The following is a 13,878-nucleotide window of genomic DNA, read 5'->3' as shown; positions in this document are numbered from 1 at the left end:
ATATTGCACGAGCAATATGATTTATTTGTCATCCCAAATATGTAAACTGAAGGGCTAATTTTATTAGTAAGAAGGAAATGTTGGTTAAGCCCTTGTTAAAGCCACAAATTGTGGTCAAAAACACAGTTAATGTATCGGTGTTAACATTAAGGGCATGTCTATTTTTTTTTACATTTTCAAAAAAGGGCGATTATTTAAACAAAAATAAATCGCATTCGCGCCACAGTCCTCCTCAACGAATGTAATTAGTGTAAGATCAGTTTATTAATGATTTTATAATTCATGTCTTTAAGATTTATTGTTGGTTGTAGAACAATTTTACAACGACCATGTAAAAAAGTTCACATAAAAATATGTGGCGAAAATTGACGAATTCAGGCTTAATCATATTTTTATAATGATTTGTATAAAAGTTCTGGATATTTTTATTTAAGTTAATACATTATCCACACCTCATGACTTCTCACTCGATGTTCAAAATAGTTAATTTATAGCATTTAAACGACTCTTGAACATTGATTTTGAGAGAAAGGACCTTGAAAATTATCATCAGTTTAATTAATATCATCATGGACTAGAAATAGGAGGTGTATTTTATGTTTATTTTGTAGTATGTGAGTGCAGTTTTCTTACTTTCGAATTATTTGCTCACAGCTTGAATTTCAACAGTTATTCTGGAATTATTTCGATCTTAACCATATTTAATACGTCCTTGTGTTTTTTTATATGTGATTTGTTTTATGCATTATGTGGATTTGTTGAACTTCATTTTGATTTGATCTATCAAATTAAAAGTAAATCTTAGTTGTTCCAAATATTTGTAGATGTTGATTACCAGAAGTAGAAAAGGAATTCACTTCAATATAAAATTTTATATTTTAATGCTTACTACATTAAAAATAGTAATATCACAACACACTTTACTAACGCTAAGTAAACTTAGACATAAAATTTATATTACATAATTAGAACACATAATAACTAGCCTATATGTTACATTAATATCCCGCTTTTAGCCTGGGTTATTTCCACCCTTCTGCCCTCTATAAAAGGAACTGATCCATAAACATTAGTTCCCGGCTTTTTCCTTAGTATGTTGCCCATGCTCTATTCCAAAATGTATCTCATCTTTAATCTGATACGCCCACGCCATCCTCCTGCTAGTAAAATCAATGCCAAGTCCTCCACTTTTCGATATAGTTATAGCCCCTGCAGTATTGTGAAGTTTAGCCGTCATACCTTTCAAAGCCTTACTCGTAGCGACGTTCGCACTACTCCCATTTTTAATCTCATAAATAATTGTGTGAGCTAAACAATAGCGTGCAATGCTCTCCCCATGTCCGGTGGTGGAAACGGCTCCCACGTCATCATCTGCATACGTTCCACTCCCAATCATAGAAGTATCGCTGCTCCTCCCCACCATTTTCCCATTGATCCCTCCAGTGGAGGTGGCCGCAGCCAACCGCCCCTTACTATCGATAGCCACCGCTCCTACCGTTCCTACATCGCCGATTTCAGTGCGGTTGTCACCATGTTCCTTGAAATCTTCCAGGGCTTCTGTTGCGTATTTTGACACAAGGCTGCCTGGAGGTACAGTAGGGACTCCTTGGTCCTTAGCAAAGCGATTAGCGCCTACACCGGCAAGAAGTACGTGGGGTGTTTTTTCCATGACCAGGCGGGCTAAGGTGATGGGGTGGGCGATGTCTTTGACTACTGTTACTGCTCCTGAGTTTAGATTGGCACCGATCATGATTGATGCGTCCATTTCTACTTCACCATCTAGGTTTAAGACGGATCCGTAACCTAATTAAGACATTGGTTAATATAAAGTGAAATTCAAGGTCGATACTTAATTTAAGTAAGATTCATCGTTTACTCAAACTCGACTGACTGTCATTAAGTCGTTAGCGCTTAAGCAAGACTAATAGAGTGGTTTCACATAAATTCGAGTAAGTTTGAATCAGACTAATCAGTTATGATATGTGTACAATAATAAAATTATGAACAATTTCGTAGCGTGGTCTACCCACGCAGGTGTAGTAGAAATTTATGACCAAGTAGTGATCAATTTCAGCTGCATACCTTCACAGACTCACATGCGCATGTTATATGCGCAAGTGTATTTAAGCCTGTGTAGCCAGCTTAGGATACTGCTTCTTCAATTTTAGTTTTTTATTTTTAGATTAGCTAAAACAAAAATAATCTCTACAGGTATTTGCAGTCAACTTCACTTGCTCAATATCAAAGATAATGTTACTGTGCTCCCACAATTTCGGTCAAATCATACAGCCATTCCTGAGATAACCGAAAAGTCTTTTTTGAACATTTTGCACATTTTTTGGTTTAAGCTTAACTTCCCTCATCATTGAAGCACAATTAAATAAATACAGTTTACGCTCTAAACCAACTGAGCTAATGGACGATTACTGAGCGTTCCTCTTACATTCTACAACCTCGATGAGCAGAGTAATGTTTTATTCCTATAAAATAACTTTCTAGTAACAAAAATTTGTCATTAGTGATTTACGTACTATGCTACTAATCTTTAAATGTTTGCAAGATTTCAAAGTTTTCCTGTTTCTAAGTTAATTTCTCGAATGTTGCTATGCAAAATTAAGGCGGATTCATAAACACCAAGTACAGAAATGCGTCATTTTATAAAATTCAAATAGCATTTACTATGCAAAATTTGAAGTGATGTCATCACATTGTTGGTGGGGTGATCAGGCAAATTGTGGTTAGCCGCACCTACATAATATTCCTAAAATACTTATAAAATTTGACAACAGTTGGTCCAGTAGTTATGGAGACTATTGGTGTAATACATATCGAGACAGATGACAGAAGACAGACGGGCGACAGGCAGAAGGAAAAAATGCCTCTTGGAACATAATTTTAATAAAAATTTCGGATTAACTCTTCAGTACGTTATGTACGGGGGTTTCAGGAGTCCCAAAAATATAATAAAAAATTCTTTATGATGTATTGTCTTTGCTATTTCTATTGAAACACCACCTGTTTATTTTGCTTAAAATTTAGCAATTGGTAACAGCTTTCGGTTGATTGACAATGGCTTTTAATTAAAAAATTGTCTGAATATGAACGTTGTCAAATTTACGTTCAACAAGTCGTATTTCAATAGAAATGGCAAAGACTATTGCTTTTGCCATTTCTATTGAAACACTACCTGTTGATTTTGCTTAAATTTAGCAATTAGTAACAGCTTTCGGTTGATTGACAACGGCTTTTAGTTAGAAAATTGTCTGAATATGAACGTTGCCAAATTTACGATCAACAAGTGGTGTTTCAATAGAAAGACTACATATATAGATACGAAGAAAACGTGATTTTATAAAGGTAACATTGGCAACACTGCACGCAGCTAATGCGTGAATATCTCCGGCTGACTTTCTGCTTTCTTAATCCACTTTTAGTAACGATGGTGACTGCAATCCACCTTTTATTTTTTTTAGAACAATAAACATAACAACCAGTAGTCTTTAATCATTGTGCCTTATTATTAATAAAACAAGTTGTTTATTTTTCATTAATAAATAAACCAAAAAAAAACATTTAATAAGACATTTATAAATTATAAACAAAAACAAAACTAACAAAAAAAAATCCATTAAAGCATAACGAACTAAACAGTAGAGAAGATGTTCAAAATTCCTGGCTTGTGCATATAAGTAAACTCGTAATGTTTCCAAATTTGGATCATTTTTGTAAAAGTTAGTCATATAGTCATTGCTAAGATAAAACTGACTTTGGCAAATGACATACCCCCTAAGAAAAGAGAGGGTGGATGAGCGGGGCTAGTAGCTGCTAAGATAAGACTGATTTTGACTAATGAGATACCCTCTAAGAAAAGAGAGGGCCGGTGGGCTGGGCTAGTACCTGCTAAGATAAAACTTTGTAACAAAACAAACTTAAGGGAATCAGTTTCTTATAACTTACGTCTTGATCTTTCACAATAATTCTAGTCTCCCATACAACCTACAATTTCGTTATAGGCCAATTTCTTCCAAAAAAATGTAAAAACTTAAAATGGAAATATGACATTAAAATGATCATACTCGGATAAAAAACAAAAATACAGAAAACAAATTTATGTTAAAAACTTTACTTGTGAAAAAATTTACTGAAAAAAAAGATGTTATAATAATAATACGACCCGATTTTTTCCAATTTACTTAACAAAATATTTTTCTACTCTCTGTCTAAAATCTTAGCTACAATAAAAGGGTCATCTGCATTAATTTTTATCCCCTGAGCATAAGCGAAGGAAGTGGATGTTGTAATCAAGTCCATCGGACGATTTGCTAGTTTCATGTTTTCTCGACGTTTCATGACCGCTAGAGTGCGAAAAATGTGGTCCCCGATTTCGTCTGTCTGTCGTGTGTCGTTTTTTATTAAATAGATAATCTCCGAAGTTACTGGTTCAATTGTTGTCAAATTTGTATGTATGTATATTGGGAATATCATGAAAAACAAAATTATATAACATTTTAGAATTTAACTTTAATTATTTTATAAAAATAACTGTCTTTTTTTAAGTGTCAATAAAAATTTAGCGCAAAAATTTGGTGACATCATCTCAAAATTTTACCAAACAAATCCTATCTAAAATGGTGCTGTACTTTATCAATGCATTCATAGTTTTTACAATTACATACTTATAAATCGTGAGTCAAAAGAATTAATAATTGAGGCCGCCTGTTTTATTGATCAAACCAAGAACGACTCACCTTATTTTCTCGAAAGTTTGAGTAGGTATACACTATATTAGCATTAAACTAATAATAACAGTATTGTATAGGTACTCAAATTTTCGAAAAAGTTGCACCTATTCAATATGTGTCTTTACTAAAATGTTGATGACGTCATTAGAAAATCTCACTTAAAACATTCGCATAGCATGCTTATTTAACCATATCTTTATTTTAAAATTTGCAAAATTGAATTTTATAATTTTTTGAAGAAGTTGTATTTGTTTGACCGTACTTCAGGGGCGATGAGTTTTGCCTAAATCACGATAGACCAATTTTCAGTAAATGCCATTTAAATTTTATTAAATAACATATTCTTGTACTAGTGGCTTCTGAATCTGCCTTGAGTTTTTACCCTAGGCGTCCTTTTCCCAAAAAAATCCAAACTGAATAATAGTCTTTTATATAAATGGTATTTATGGAGGTCCTCTATCACTTCTGGATCCAGACTGTTTTCTGTATAATTCAAAGTATAAAATAAAAGTAGAGACAGAATATAAAGAAAAAATTATTTGTATAGTGGTACAACTTGAACTTTATTTAATCGTTTTATTCGTCCTAAAGTCTATATAATAAAAAAAAATGGGCCGCATCTAATGTGAACTCAGTCCAATCTCTGAATCTCCAGTTTTCCGCGGTCTCCCCTAGCTCCATTTTAAAAATAAAAGATGGATTTATTTCGGCCAAACAAAAGGAACATGAATTACCCCAATTTTGATTTATGTATTACATATTTTCTATAAAATGAATCTGAATTTTTAAGATACCTAAATAGTACATATATATTCGTTACGTTTTTCATCTAGATATTAAATATTTATGGCCTTTCATTAAAATGTTTTGAATAATTTCAACAACCACACCAAAGATTCAAGAAAAAATAACCAATATAAATTAGCTTGGCGACCTTATCTTTTATGCAAAAGTGAGACAACTAATTTAAGATATTTGCGAATTTGTAGCAATCGTTAAAGTTTATAAAGTGAGCATATTTAAATGACTGCCTCTAGAATTTTAGATTAAAAATTATTATTTCCATAAGTAAACTTCATTTACCTTGGTAAAACGACATTCAGTTCGTAACACAAAAAATATTGGATTTTCACGAAAGCTAATAGTATATCTAACAAGCAGTACTGAAGTCTTAAATGAGACCTGTAGATCAATACTGTAAATTTTGTATAGAATTAATTATTGTGTTTTGAATTATTAATTAAACGTCGACTTTCGAAATTAAGCACGGTTTTAAAGGTCTAATTAAAACAAGTAAAAACAATATTTGGATTTTATGGCTGTACTCTCGCAAGACGTTAAAGAATATGGATTACATAGCCGACTTTCTAATGATAGTCCTTACGGGAAAAATGGCATAAGATATTTAAAAGCGTGACGTCATAGGTGGCGAGTAATCGCTGGTTGTGTCTAAATGTAGTTTGAGTGATTCAGGTAGTGAAATGAAAATACACGCAATAATACACTTGGGTTTAGCTAGGATAGTAATTAACGTTTAAATAATATCTATTATCATTTATTTGCTTTTGTTTCCGCACTACCTGTTCCTCAAGATGGTTCGATTACCTATAATCGATCCTGTGATTTTCTAGAAATAAGTACATATTTCTTTCTATTTCCTGTATGACATAATCCTTTAAGAATTGAAATACTAAAAGCTAAAAGACTACTAGTCTGTAGAAATATTTAATTCGATAGGTTCCTCCTTACATTACGGAAATTAAGTTCTCAAGTTACACTACATGATCATAAACAATAAATTCATCCCAAATATTTGAAATGTGTATTTAAATAACCTAACGGATAGTATTATTGTAATGAATAATGAAGTTCTACATTTTTTAATAGAAAAATCGTACACAATAAATATCAAAAAGAATAAAAAAGCAATTTGTTATTGATAATCTGATAAATGTACACCTGTTGTAACAGCGAAAGAACTGGAAAAAAATTCACGTCCTTCAGTATTGTATTTGCGTAAGATAAATTTCCCCAGGTACCAACAAATATAAAAAGGACTGGTGAATTATCATGTTCATGAGGGAATTAATCCCCACTGGAGCCAATTATTCATTTTCAGTGGACCGATCTATACCAAGCACAAAGTCCAAATGACGTCACAGTACACATTTTCGAATAATATTTCTCACCACCAGTCTTCGAATAATTTTACTACTCAGTAAAATTTTAATGTTTTATCCTTTAATGCTGTTAGTAACAAAGAAAATTAAGCGAAAAAGTTACCTGCGTTGAAAGCTTCATCATCTTCCATTGATTTAACCGCTTCTTCAACGGCGTCCAGAACGCTGCCTCCATTCCTTAAAATCTTGTATCCCAAAGAAGCGGCTTTTTTTACCCCTGCTATTTTTAAAGGAACTCGGGAATCTGGGATGTCTCCAGCACCTCCATGAACGAGAACTATCGGTTCCATTTTGCATCTAAAACCACTCGACAGTTTTAATCAGTTTTATCAAACGCATTAAGTGATTTGTAAACATGACACCGAGAGACTAACCTAGTTTGTGTAAATAGAGACAGTACTAAAATTAAACTTATTGTTAGACACTTCATCGTGGTGGATTCACTAGAACTACGCCGATCTGACCAAGACCAAGACTTTCATTATCTCAAGAAAACTGGTTTCAGTTAACTGTTAATTCCGTGTATTACAACATTGATAAATACCTAGTAATGCGAATTAATAAATAACTGTGTTTGTAATGCAGTATTTTATTTTTTAATGAATCTTGATTTTTTCACTAAAGTGATCGTAGTCATCGATACCGTAATGGACGTCGTCTCGGATTTGATACGCCCAAGCCATTTTGTCGGTCGTGAAGCTAATACCAATTTGTCCGTTTTTGGACACCGTTATAGCACCTGAAAAAAATCCATGTTTTTGTATCTTTTTTTAATATCAACATTATCACAACCTGTGGGTTTATGAAACTTTTCTGTTATTCCCTTCACAACCGTTCTGGTAGCAACACCCGCTTCGAACCCTCGCTTCATGGTACTGATGATTTCATGAGCCATAACATACCGGGCGATAGCTTCACCATGGCCTATAGAATCAGTTATATGAAAAACTAATCATCTTTCAGTTCAAAACAAATCAATTAGTAAATACTTGACACATTATTTCCACAAAATTAAAACAACATTAATAGTAGATTACGATACGTAATCAGCAGACCTCGGCGAAAAATATATGTTCCCAATTACGGCACGGCGTGCTGCAAAGCAATAAGCTGTATTCAGCATTTGACAGCGTAGCTTCGGCTACTTTTTTACCTGGACGTTGCCCGAGATATATTTTTCGCCGCGCTCTGGTAGTTAGTAGATGAATCTTATTAGCATCAATTTTCTTATTAAAAAAATATATCGGTTAACCCAAATCTGTTCACACACTACTTGTAAATACATACAGAATTACAAATTGTATTATTAAGTAAGAATACCTAGGAACATAAAAATACAAATATTATTAATTATAAATGTGTAGCTCAAGGCGCCCCTGCCATTTATTATTTACTCACTTATGAATTTGACGCAGTCCGGCTACGGTCATGATTAATTTATTTCTATTTGAAAAGCCGCAGTATCGATTACGACCGAAATCCGCACTATTCATGGAAAAATATATAAAATGGATGTTTAATTTCTGCAATTACTAAATGAAAATTAATTGCACTGCGTGGTTGCATTCTACACAAAAATATTCGTTCCAAACATTAATTAAATACAATATTGTATTGTATAATTTTCCAGATGGACGATCAATATTATTTTTTTCTTGCATTTTATGCAATTTTATATACATTTTCATGTTTTTCGCTATCTGCATTCTCAAGTAGTATTAGAAACTACTTACTTATGCAATCGTCTCACTAATATCAAAATTTATACAAAAACGTTGATTATTTTATATGAAGTTAGTTACCTATATTCATTCTTAGGTCCGTTCCTATTTATTTTGTTTATAAATGATATAATCTGTGGACTGAATGTTGATTCTTTAATGTATCTCGATAATATGAAAATCTTAGCTGAAATTAAATCGTACAAAAACCCCAAAGTTACCTTCAAATAATATTTAATTGTCATTTCAAATATTCAGTTTTTGTATTTTTCTAAATTTGAATTTTGCAATTTTTAATCTTTCGTTGTTTTCAATTTTTTGTTTCTTCAGTTTTTCCACATGCATTTTTTTTTCGAGTTTTCGATTTCTCATTTTTTCAGATTATTCTATTTTTCGATTTTTAACTTTCTGACGTTTCAATTTTCGGTATCGTCAGTTTTTCGATTTTTAATTTTTCGTTCCTTGGATTTCTCGTTTCTTAAATTTTTCTATTCTCACTTTTTAGTTATCAATTTTAATTTTTTTCATTTTTTAATTGTTGAATTTTTAATTTTACGATTTTTCAATTTTTCAATTAATTTTTCAATTTTTCGTTTTTTTTAACATTTGAATTTTTCGATTTTTCAACTTTTCAATTTACGATTTCGCAGTTTTTCGATTTATCAATTAGATTTTTAATTTTTTCAGTTAATAGAGTTCTCGATTTTTTTCCATTTTTTTATTTTGAAATTTTTCAGTTTTTGAATGTTGCAGTTTTTCAATTTTTCTCAATTTTACAATTTTGCAATTATTCGATTTTTCAATTACTTCGTATTTCTAGATTTCGTTTCTTCAATTTTTCGCTTGTATTTAATTTTCATTGTCTTGAGAATTTAATTTTTAGTTTTTTCTGCGTCTAGGGTAAAAAATCAGGACGGATTCATAAACCACAATCGCGGAAGCATATTAATTCTTAAATTTAAATAACATTCATTATGCAAAATTTTGAGGGGACTTCATCTGATTATTATTATTGACACAAAATATTTGTAATATACGTCTACAATTCTTCCAGTTTTTCAATTTTAATTTTTGTCGATTTTTAAGCATGAATTTTTTAATTCTTCGATTTTTTAAATGTCTTTTTTCATTTTTACGTTTTCACAACTTTTCGATTTCTCAAGCTTTCGATTTTTTATTTGAAATTGGAGGAATTGAAATTCCTGGATATTTAATTTTTCAGTTTTTGGATGTGTTTCAGTGTTAAGTTTTTTGATTGGACGTTTTTTTCTTTTTCAGTTTTTCGATTCTTCAACTTTTAAATTTGACGATTTTTCGACTTTATAATTTTGTAATTTTTTTATTTTTGATTTTTTGGTTTTACTCCCTTTTTTCTATTTTTTCGGTATATATTTATTTTGCAATTTTTAGGTTTTTCAATTTTTTGGTTTTAAAATTTTTCACTTTTTAGTTTTAGATATAGGAGCGGGGCAAGAATTGACAAGACAATATGTATGTCTTATGTCTGATGTACTTATGTATTAATTAATATGGATAAAACAGTTAAATTTTTCGATTTTTTTAACATTTAAATTTTTCAATTTTTTAACTTGCCAATTTTACAGTTTCGCAGTTTTTCCATTTTTCAATTAGATTTTTGTTTTTAATTAATAGAATTGATTTTTAATTTTTCAATGATGCAGTTTAATTTTTAGATTTTTAATTTCTTTTTTTTTTGTTTCTTCAATTTTTCAATAATTTTTTGCCTTGTGGTATCTCCAGCTTTTTTAGATTCAAAGTTAAATTGCAAAATATTATTACACAATTTTAATTTATTTTTTGAGAAAAATAAATCAAGACGGATTCATAAATTACAATCGCAAAAGAATGTTATTTTATAAAATTTAATAAGTATATTTACGAAGCAAAATTTTGAGGTGACATCATCAGATTATTGCCAGATAAGTTTTGGTTAATGTTTTACCATTTGTACGATATTCCTAACAGACGTTATTAATTTTTCTAGCTTTTCTCAGACTTTATCAATTTTACTTTTTTAGTTTTCAATTTTTCAATTTTTTTCAATCTTTCATTGTCAAGTTTTTAGGTTGGACAGTTTTTCTTTTTTCAATTTTTCAGTTCAATTTTTAAATTTGTCGATTTTTCGACTTTCAATTTCCCGATTATTTATTTTTTCGACGTTTTAGTTTTTCGGTTTACAATTTTTCGTTTTTTTTTAATTTGATTGTATTAAGATTTTTTAATTTTTAGGTAGTCACGGGACAAGAGTTGACAAGAAAAGTTATATTATTATTATGTGGATTGATATTGATAAAATCACATTTAGCTTCTGTTTTTTTCTGTTTTTAATTGCAAGTGATTAGAGTTTTAATTTTTTCAAATAATAGAGTTTTCAATTTTTAATCTTTAATTTTTCAATTTTCCCATGTTTCAAGTTTACAGTTTTACGATGTTTTGATTTTTCAATTTTTGGTTTTTATTATTTTTGATTTTTTGACAATTCAATTTTTTAGGTTTTCAGTTTTTAAATTTTTCGACTTTGCATATGCTTTTCCGAAAAACAAGATAAAATTATAAAATTTGATTTTGTGAATTTATTTTTATGATGATCCCTATAAATTAAAATAAAGATATGTTTGTGGTGTAACTATACTATGGCAACATTTCAAGTGCACATTTTAGATGAAATAAATTCCAAAACGCCAAAATTTTGTGAATTTTGATCAAAGATACTTTGGATAATCTTAAAACGTTTGCAAGATTTCAGAGCATTCGATTTTGATTTTTTTTCCAAAAATCTGGACCTCTAGGTTAAAAAGTCTCAATTTCTCGATTTTACGATTTCGCAGTTTTTCGATTTATCATTAGATTTTTAATTTTGTCAATTAATAGGGTTTTCAAGTTTCGTTTTTTTTTCATTTCTTGATTTTAAAATTTTTCAGTTTTTGAATGTTGCAGTTTTTCAATTTTTCGCTTTTATTTTTATTTTTCATTTTCTTTACATTTTAATTTTATTATTAAGTATTTTATAATATGTAAATAACATTTACTATGCATTTACTATTGCAAAATTTTGCTGGCAGGGATGATTAGACAATTTTTGGTTATCGTTCTACCATTTACACGATATTCCTATCATAGGTTTAAAATTCGACAACAATCGGTTCAGTAGATTCGGAAATTATATATCGAATAATAATTGACATAGGCAACAAACAGACTGGCGGAAACGTCGAGAAAACATGAAAGCTTACGCTCACGAAGCAAAAATTATGCATGTCATTTTAATTTTTTTTAAGTATCATAATAGTGTTACGAAATAAACTCATACGCCGCCCCGGTGCGACGCCTATGGGTTCTCGAGCTTTCTAGTATGCACGGCGATGATGGGTGACTCATCGTCGGTGACGACGGCCGGGCGGCGTTCGCTAAAGAAAAGCCTGGAAGCGGAAATCGCGATGGGTACTCTAGAAAAACTTCGACCACGAAACATCTAGAAAAGAAGTATGGGTTTAAATAGAGGCCACCTTCGGGAACGATTATTATTCCGCCGGAATTATTTTATCACCGCTGTATAATTAGTCGTGTAAATTCGAGTTACTAAAAAATTGTTGAATTTTACCCACGCCGATTTAAATTACCAATCATCGTAACAATAGCATTTTGAATGTACGCTCCTGATTTGAAAAACGGGACAGCGACTTTGTCAAAATTATTTGATTGGTCACACAAAACATTAATTAAACCCTACAATGTTTTAAAATTTGGAAGTGTGTAGTGGTAATTTTCTTTGGCCGCGAACTCCAATTCGTTTATATGGCAAAATTTTCCACATTTCAAAATAACCTGTTACAACTACAGCTCCAATTTCATCGTCCGCATAAATTCCGGCACCAACAATACTCGCATCGCTGGTTCTTCCTGGTAATTTACCAAGTCGCCCTCCCGTTGAACTAGCAGCTGCTAAACGGCCCTTGCCATCTACAGCGACAGCCCCCACACCTCCACAGCCACTAGCCATTTCAACAAATCGGTAATCTCTAGCAATCAGACTCTTATATTCTTCGAGGTCTTGTTGAGCGTGTTGTGCCAACAAAAAATTAAGAGGCACTAGTGGCACACCACGATCTTTAGCAAAACGCCTCGCACCTTCTCCTCCCAAAAGGAAGTGGTTCGAATTGTCCATTACTGCTCGCGCCAAACTATTTTGTTTGTTAAGTCAAAACAAGCAGGTTATTAATACTACCTGACTGGATGGGCAACGTATCTTACACCAGTAACAGCTCCCGAAGATAAATTTGAGCCTACCATTATGCAAGCGTCCATCTCAACCTCTCCATCGATGTTTAATGCGGATCCTACACCTGAAAAGGGCACGGTGTAGAAATCGTCGCAAGAGGCTGATAAATTATAGACCAGCGTTAAAATGTTGATCTTCTTCCATCACTCTTACTGCAGCTTCCACAGCGTCTGTTACACTACCACCTTTTTTAAGAAGTTTGTATCCGCTCATTGCCGCCTTTTTTATTCCATCTTTTCTTTGTTCAATTCTCAATGAATGCACGTTATCAGCGCCACCGTGAACTAGCACAATCGGTTCAACATAACAGCTATAAAATGTTAACTTCTAATAGTGCCAAATCGTGGGGATGCATACCTGACGGGAGTAGTTACGAAAAAGAGGATGAGGGTTGTTGTAAAACACTTCATAATTTTGATACTGTTAATAGCACTTTGGAAAGATTTATGAAATTGATTAGTTAGAATGTCATTGCAGCAACCTAGCAATTTACAATCAAATTTAATGCAGTTTTGACACTGACATGTGATCATACAAGAAATCAGTACACATGTCTAGTGACAGACTTTAGTTTTTATCCAAATATTGGAAAATTGGTCTACAGAATTGAAACAGTATAGTATATTTCTTCCACTCTGAAGTGCGATCATTTCATCGTGCAACCTATTGTCCTACCCTGTATATTCGAGTCTTCCTGATTAGTAACCGTTATTTACTAAGTTTATCCATACACAATAAACTGCTAAATTTTATTAAAAATAAGAATAGATTGCTAAACTACAAACGAAAAAGCATGCCACTTTACACCCTCTAAATGAAATTTGCACAACAAAATTTTAATATATCGTCATCAATTTTTCAAGGAGATGCATAAATAAAATTTAATTCTGTGCGATCACTAAATCAGTCTTGGGAGTTTTGCTACTCCTATAAAT

General features: G+C 31.6%; 2 protein-coding genes across 2 annotated transcripts; both read right to left on the bottom strand.

Moving 5' to 3' along the window:
* Positions 1–857: 857 nt before the first annotated feature.
* Positions 858–7,415, bottom strand: LOC135132573 (isoaspartyl peptidase/L-asparaginase-like). The gene is made up of 3 exons (XM_064060696.1): positions 7,297–7,415; positions 7,026–7,219; positions 858–1,803 (listed from the first exon to the last, which is right to left on the bottom strand). Exons 1-3 carry the CDS (start codon positions 7,350–7,352, stop codon positions 1,070–1,072), a joined length of 984 nt encoding a protein of 327 aa, XP_063916766.1. The 5' UTR covers positions 7,353–7,415; the 3' UTR covers positions 858–1,069.
* Positions 7,416–7,445: 30 nt separating this feature from the next.
* Positions 7,446–13,408, bottom strand: LOC135132572 (isoaspartyl peptidase/L-asparaginase-like). Its single transcript, XM_064060695.1, has 6 exons — positions 13,301–13,408; positions 13,060–13,253; positions 12,890–13,007; positions 12,490–12,845; positions 7,715–7,846; positions 7,446–7,661 (listed from the first exon to the last, which is right to left on the bottom strand). Exons 1-6 carry the CDS (start codon positions 13,351–13,353, stop codon positions 7,519–7,521), a joined length of 996 nt encoding a protein of 331 aa, XP_063916765.1. The 5' UTR covers positions 13,354–13,408; the 3' UTR covers positions 7,446–7,518.
* Between the last annotated feature and the right edge of the window lie 470 nt (positions 13,409–13,878).

Source organism: Zophobas morio, unplaced genomic scaffold (assembly GCF_036711695.1).
Source record: "Zophobas morio isolate AGI-343-1 ecotype UQ-CSIRO unplaced genomic scaffold, CSIRO_AGI_Zmor_V1 ptg000021l, whole genome shotgun sequence".
Classification (NCBI taxonomy): Eukaryota; Metazoa; Arthropoda; class Insecta; order Coleoptera; family Tenebrionidae; genus Zophobas; species Zophobas morio.
This window is presented reverse-complemented; position numbering and strand designations above follow the sequence as displayed.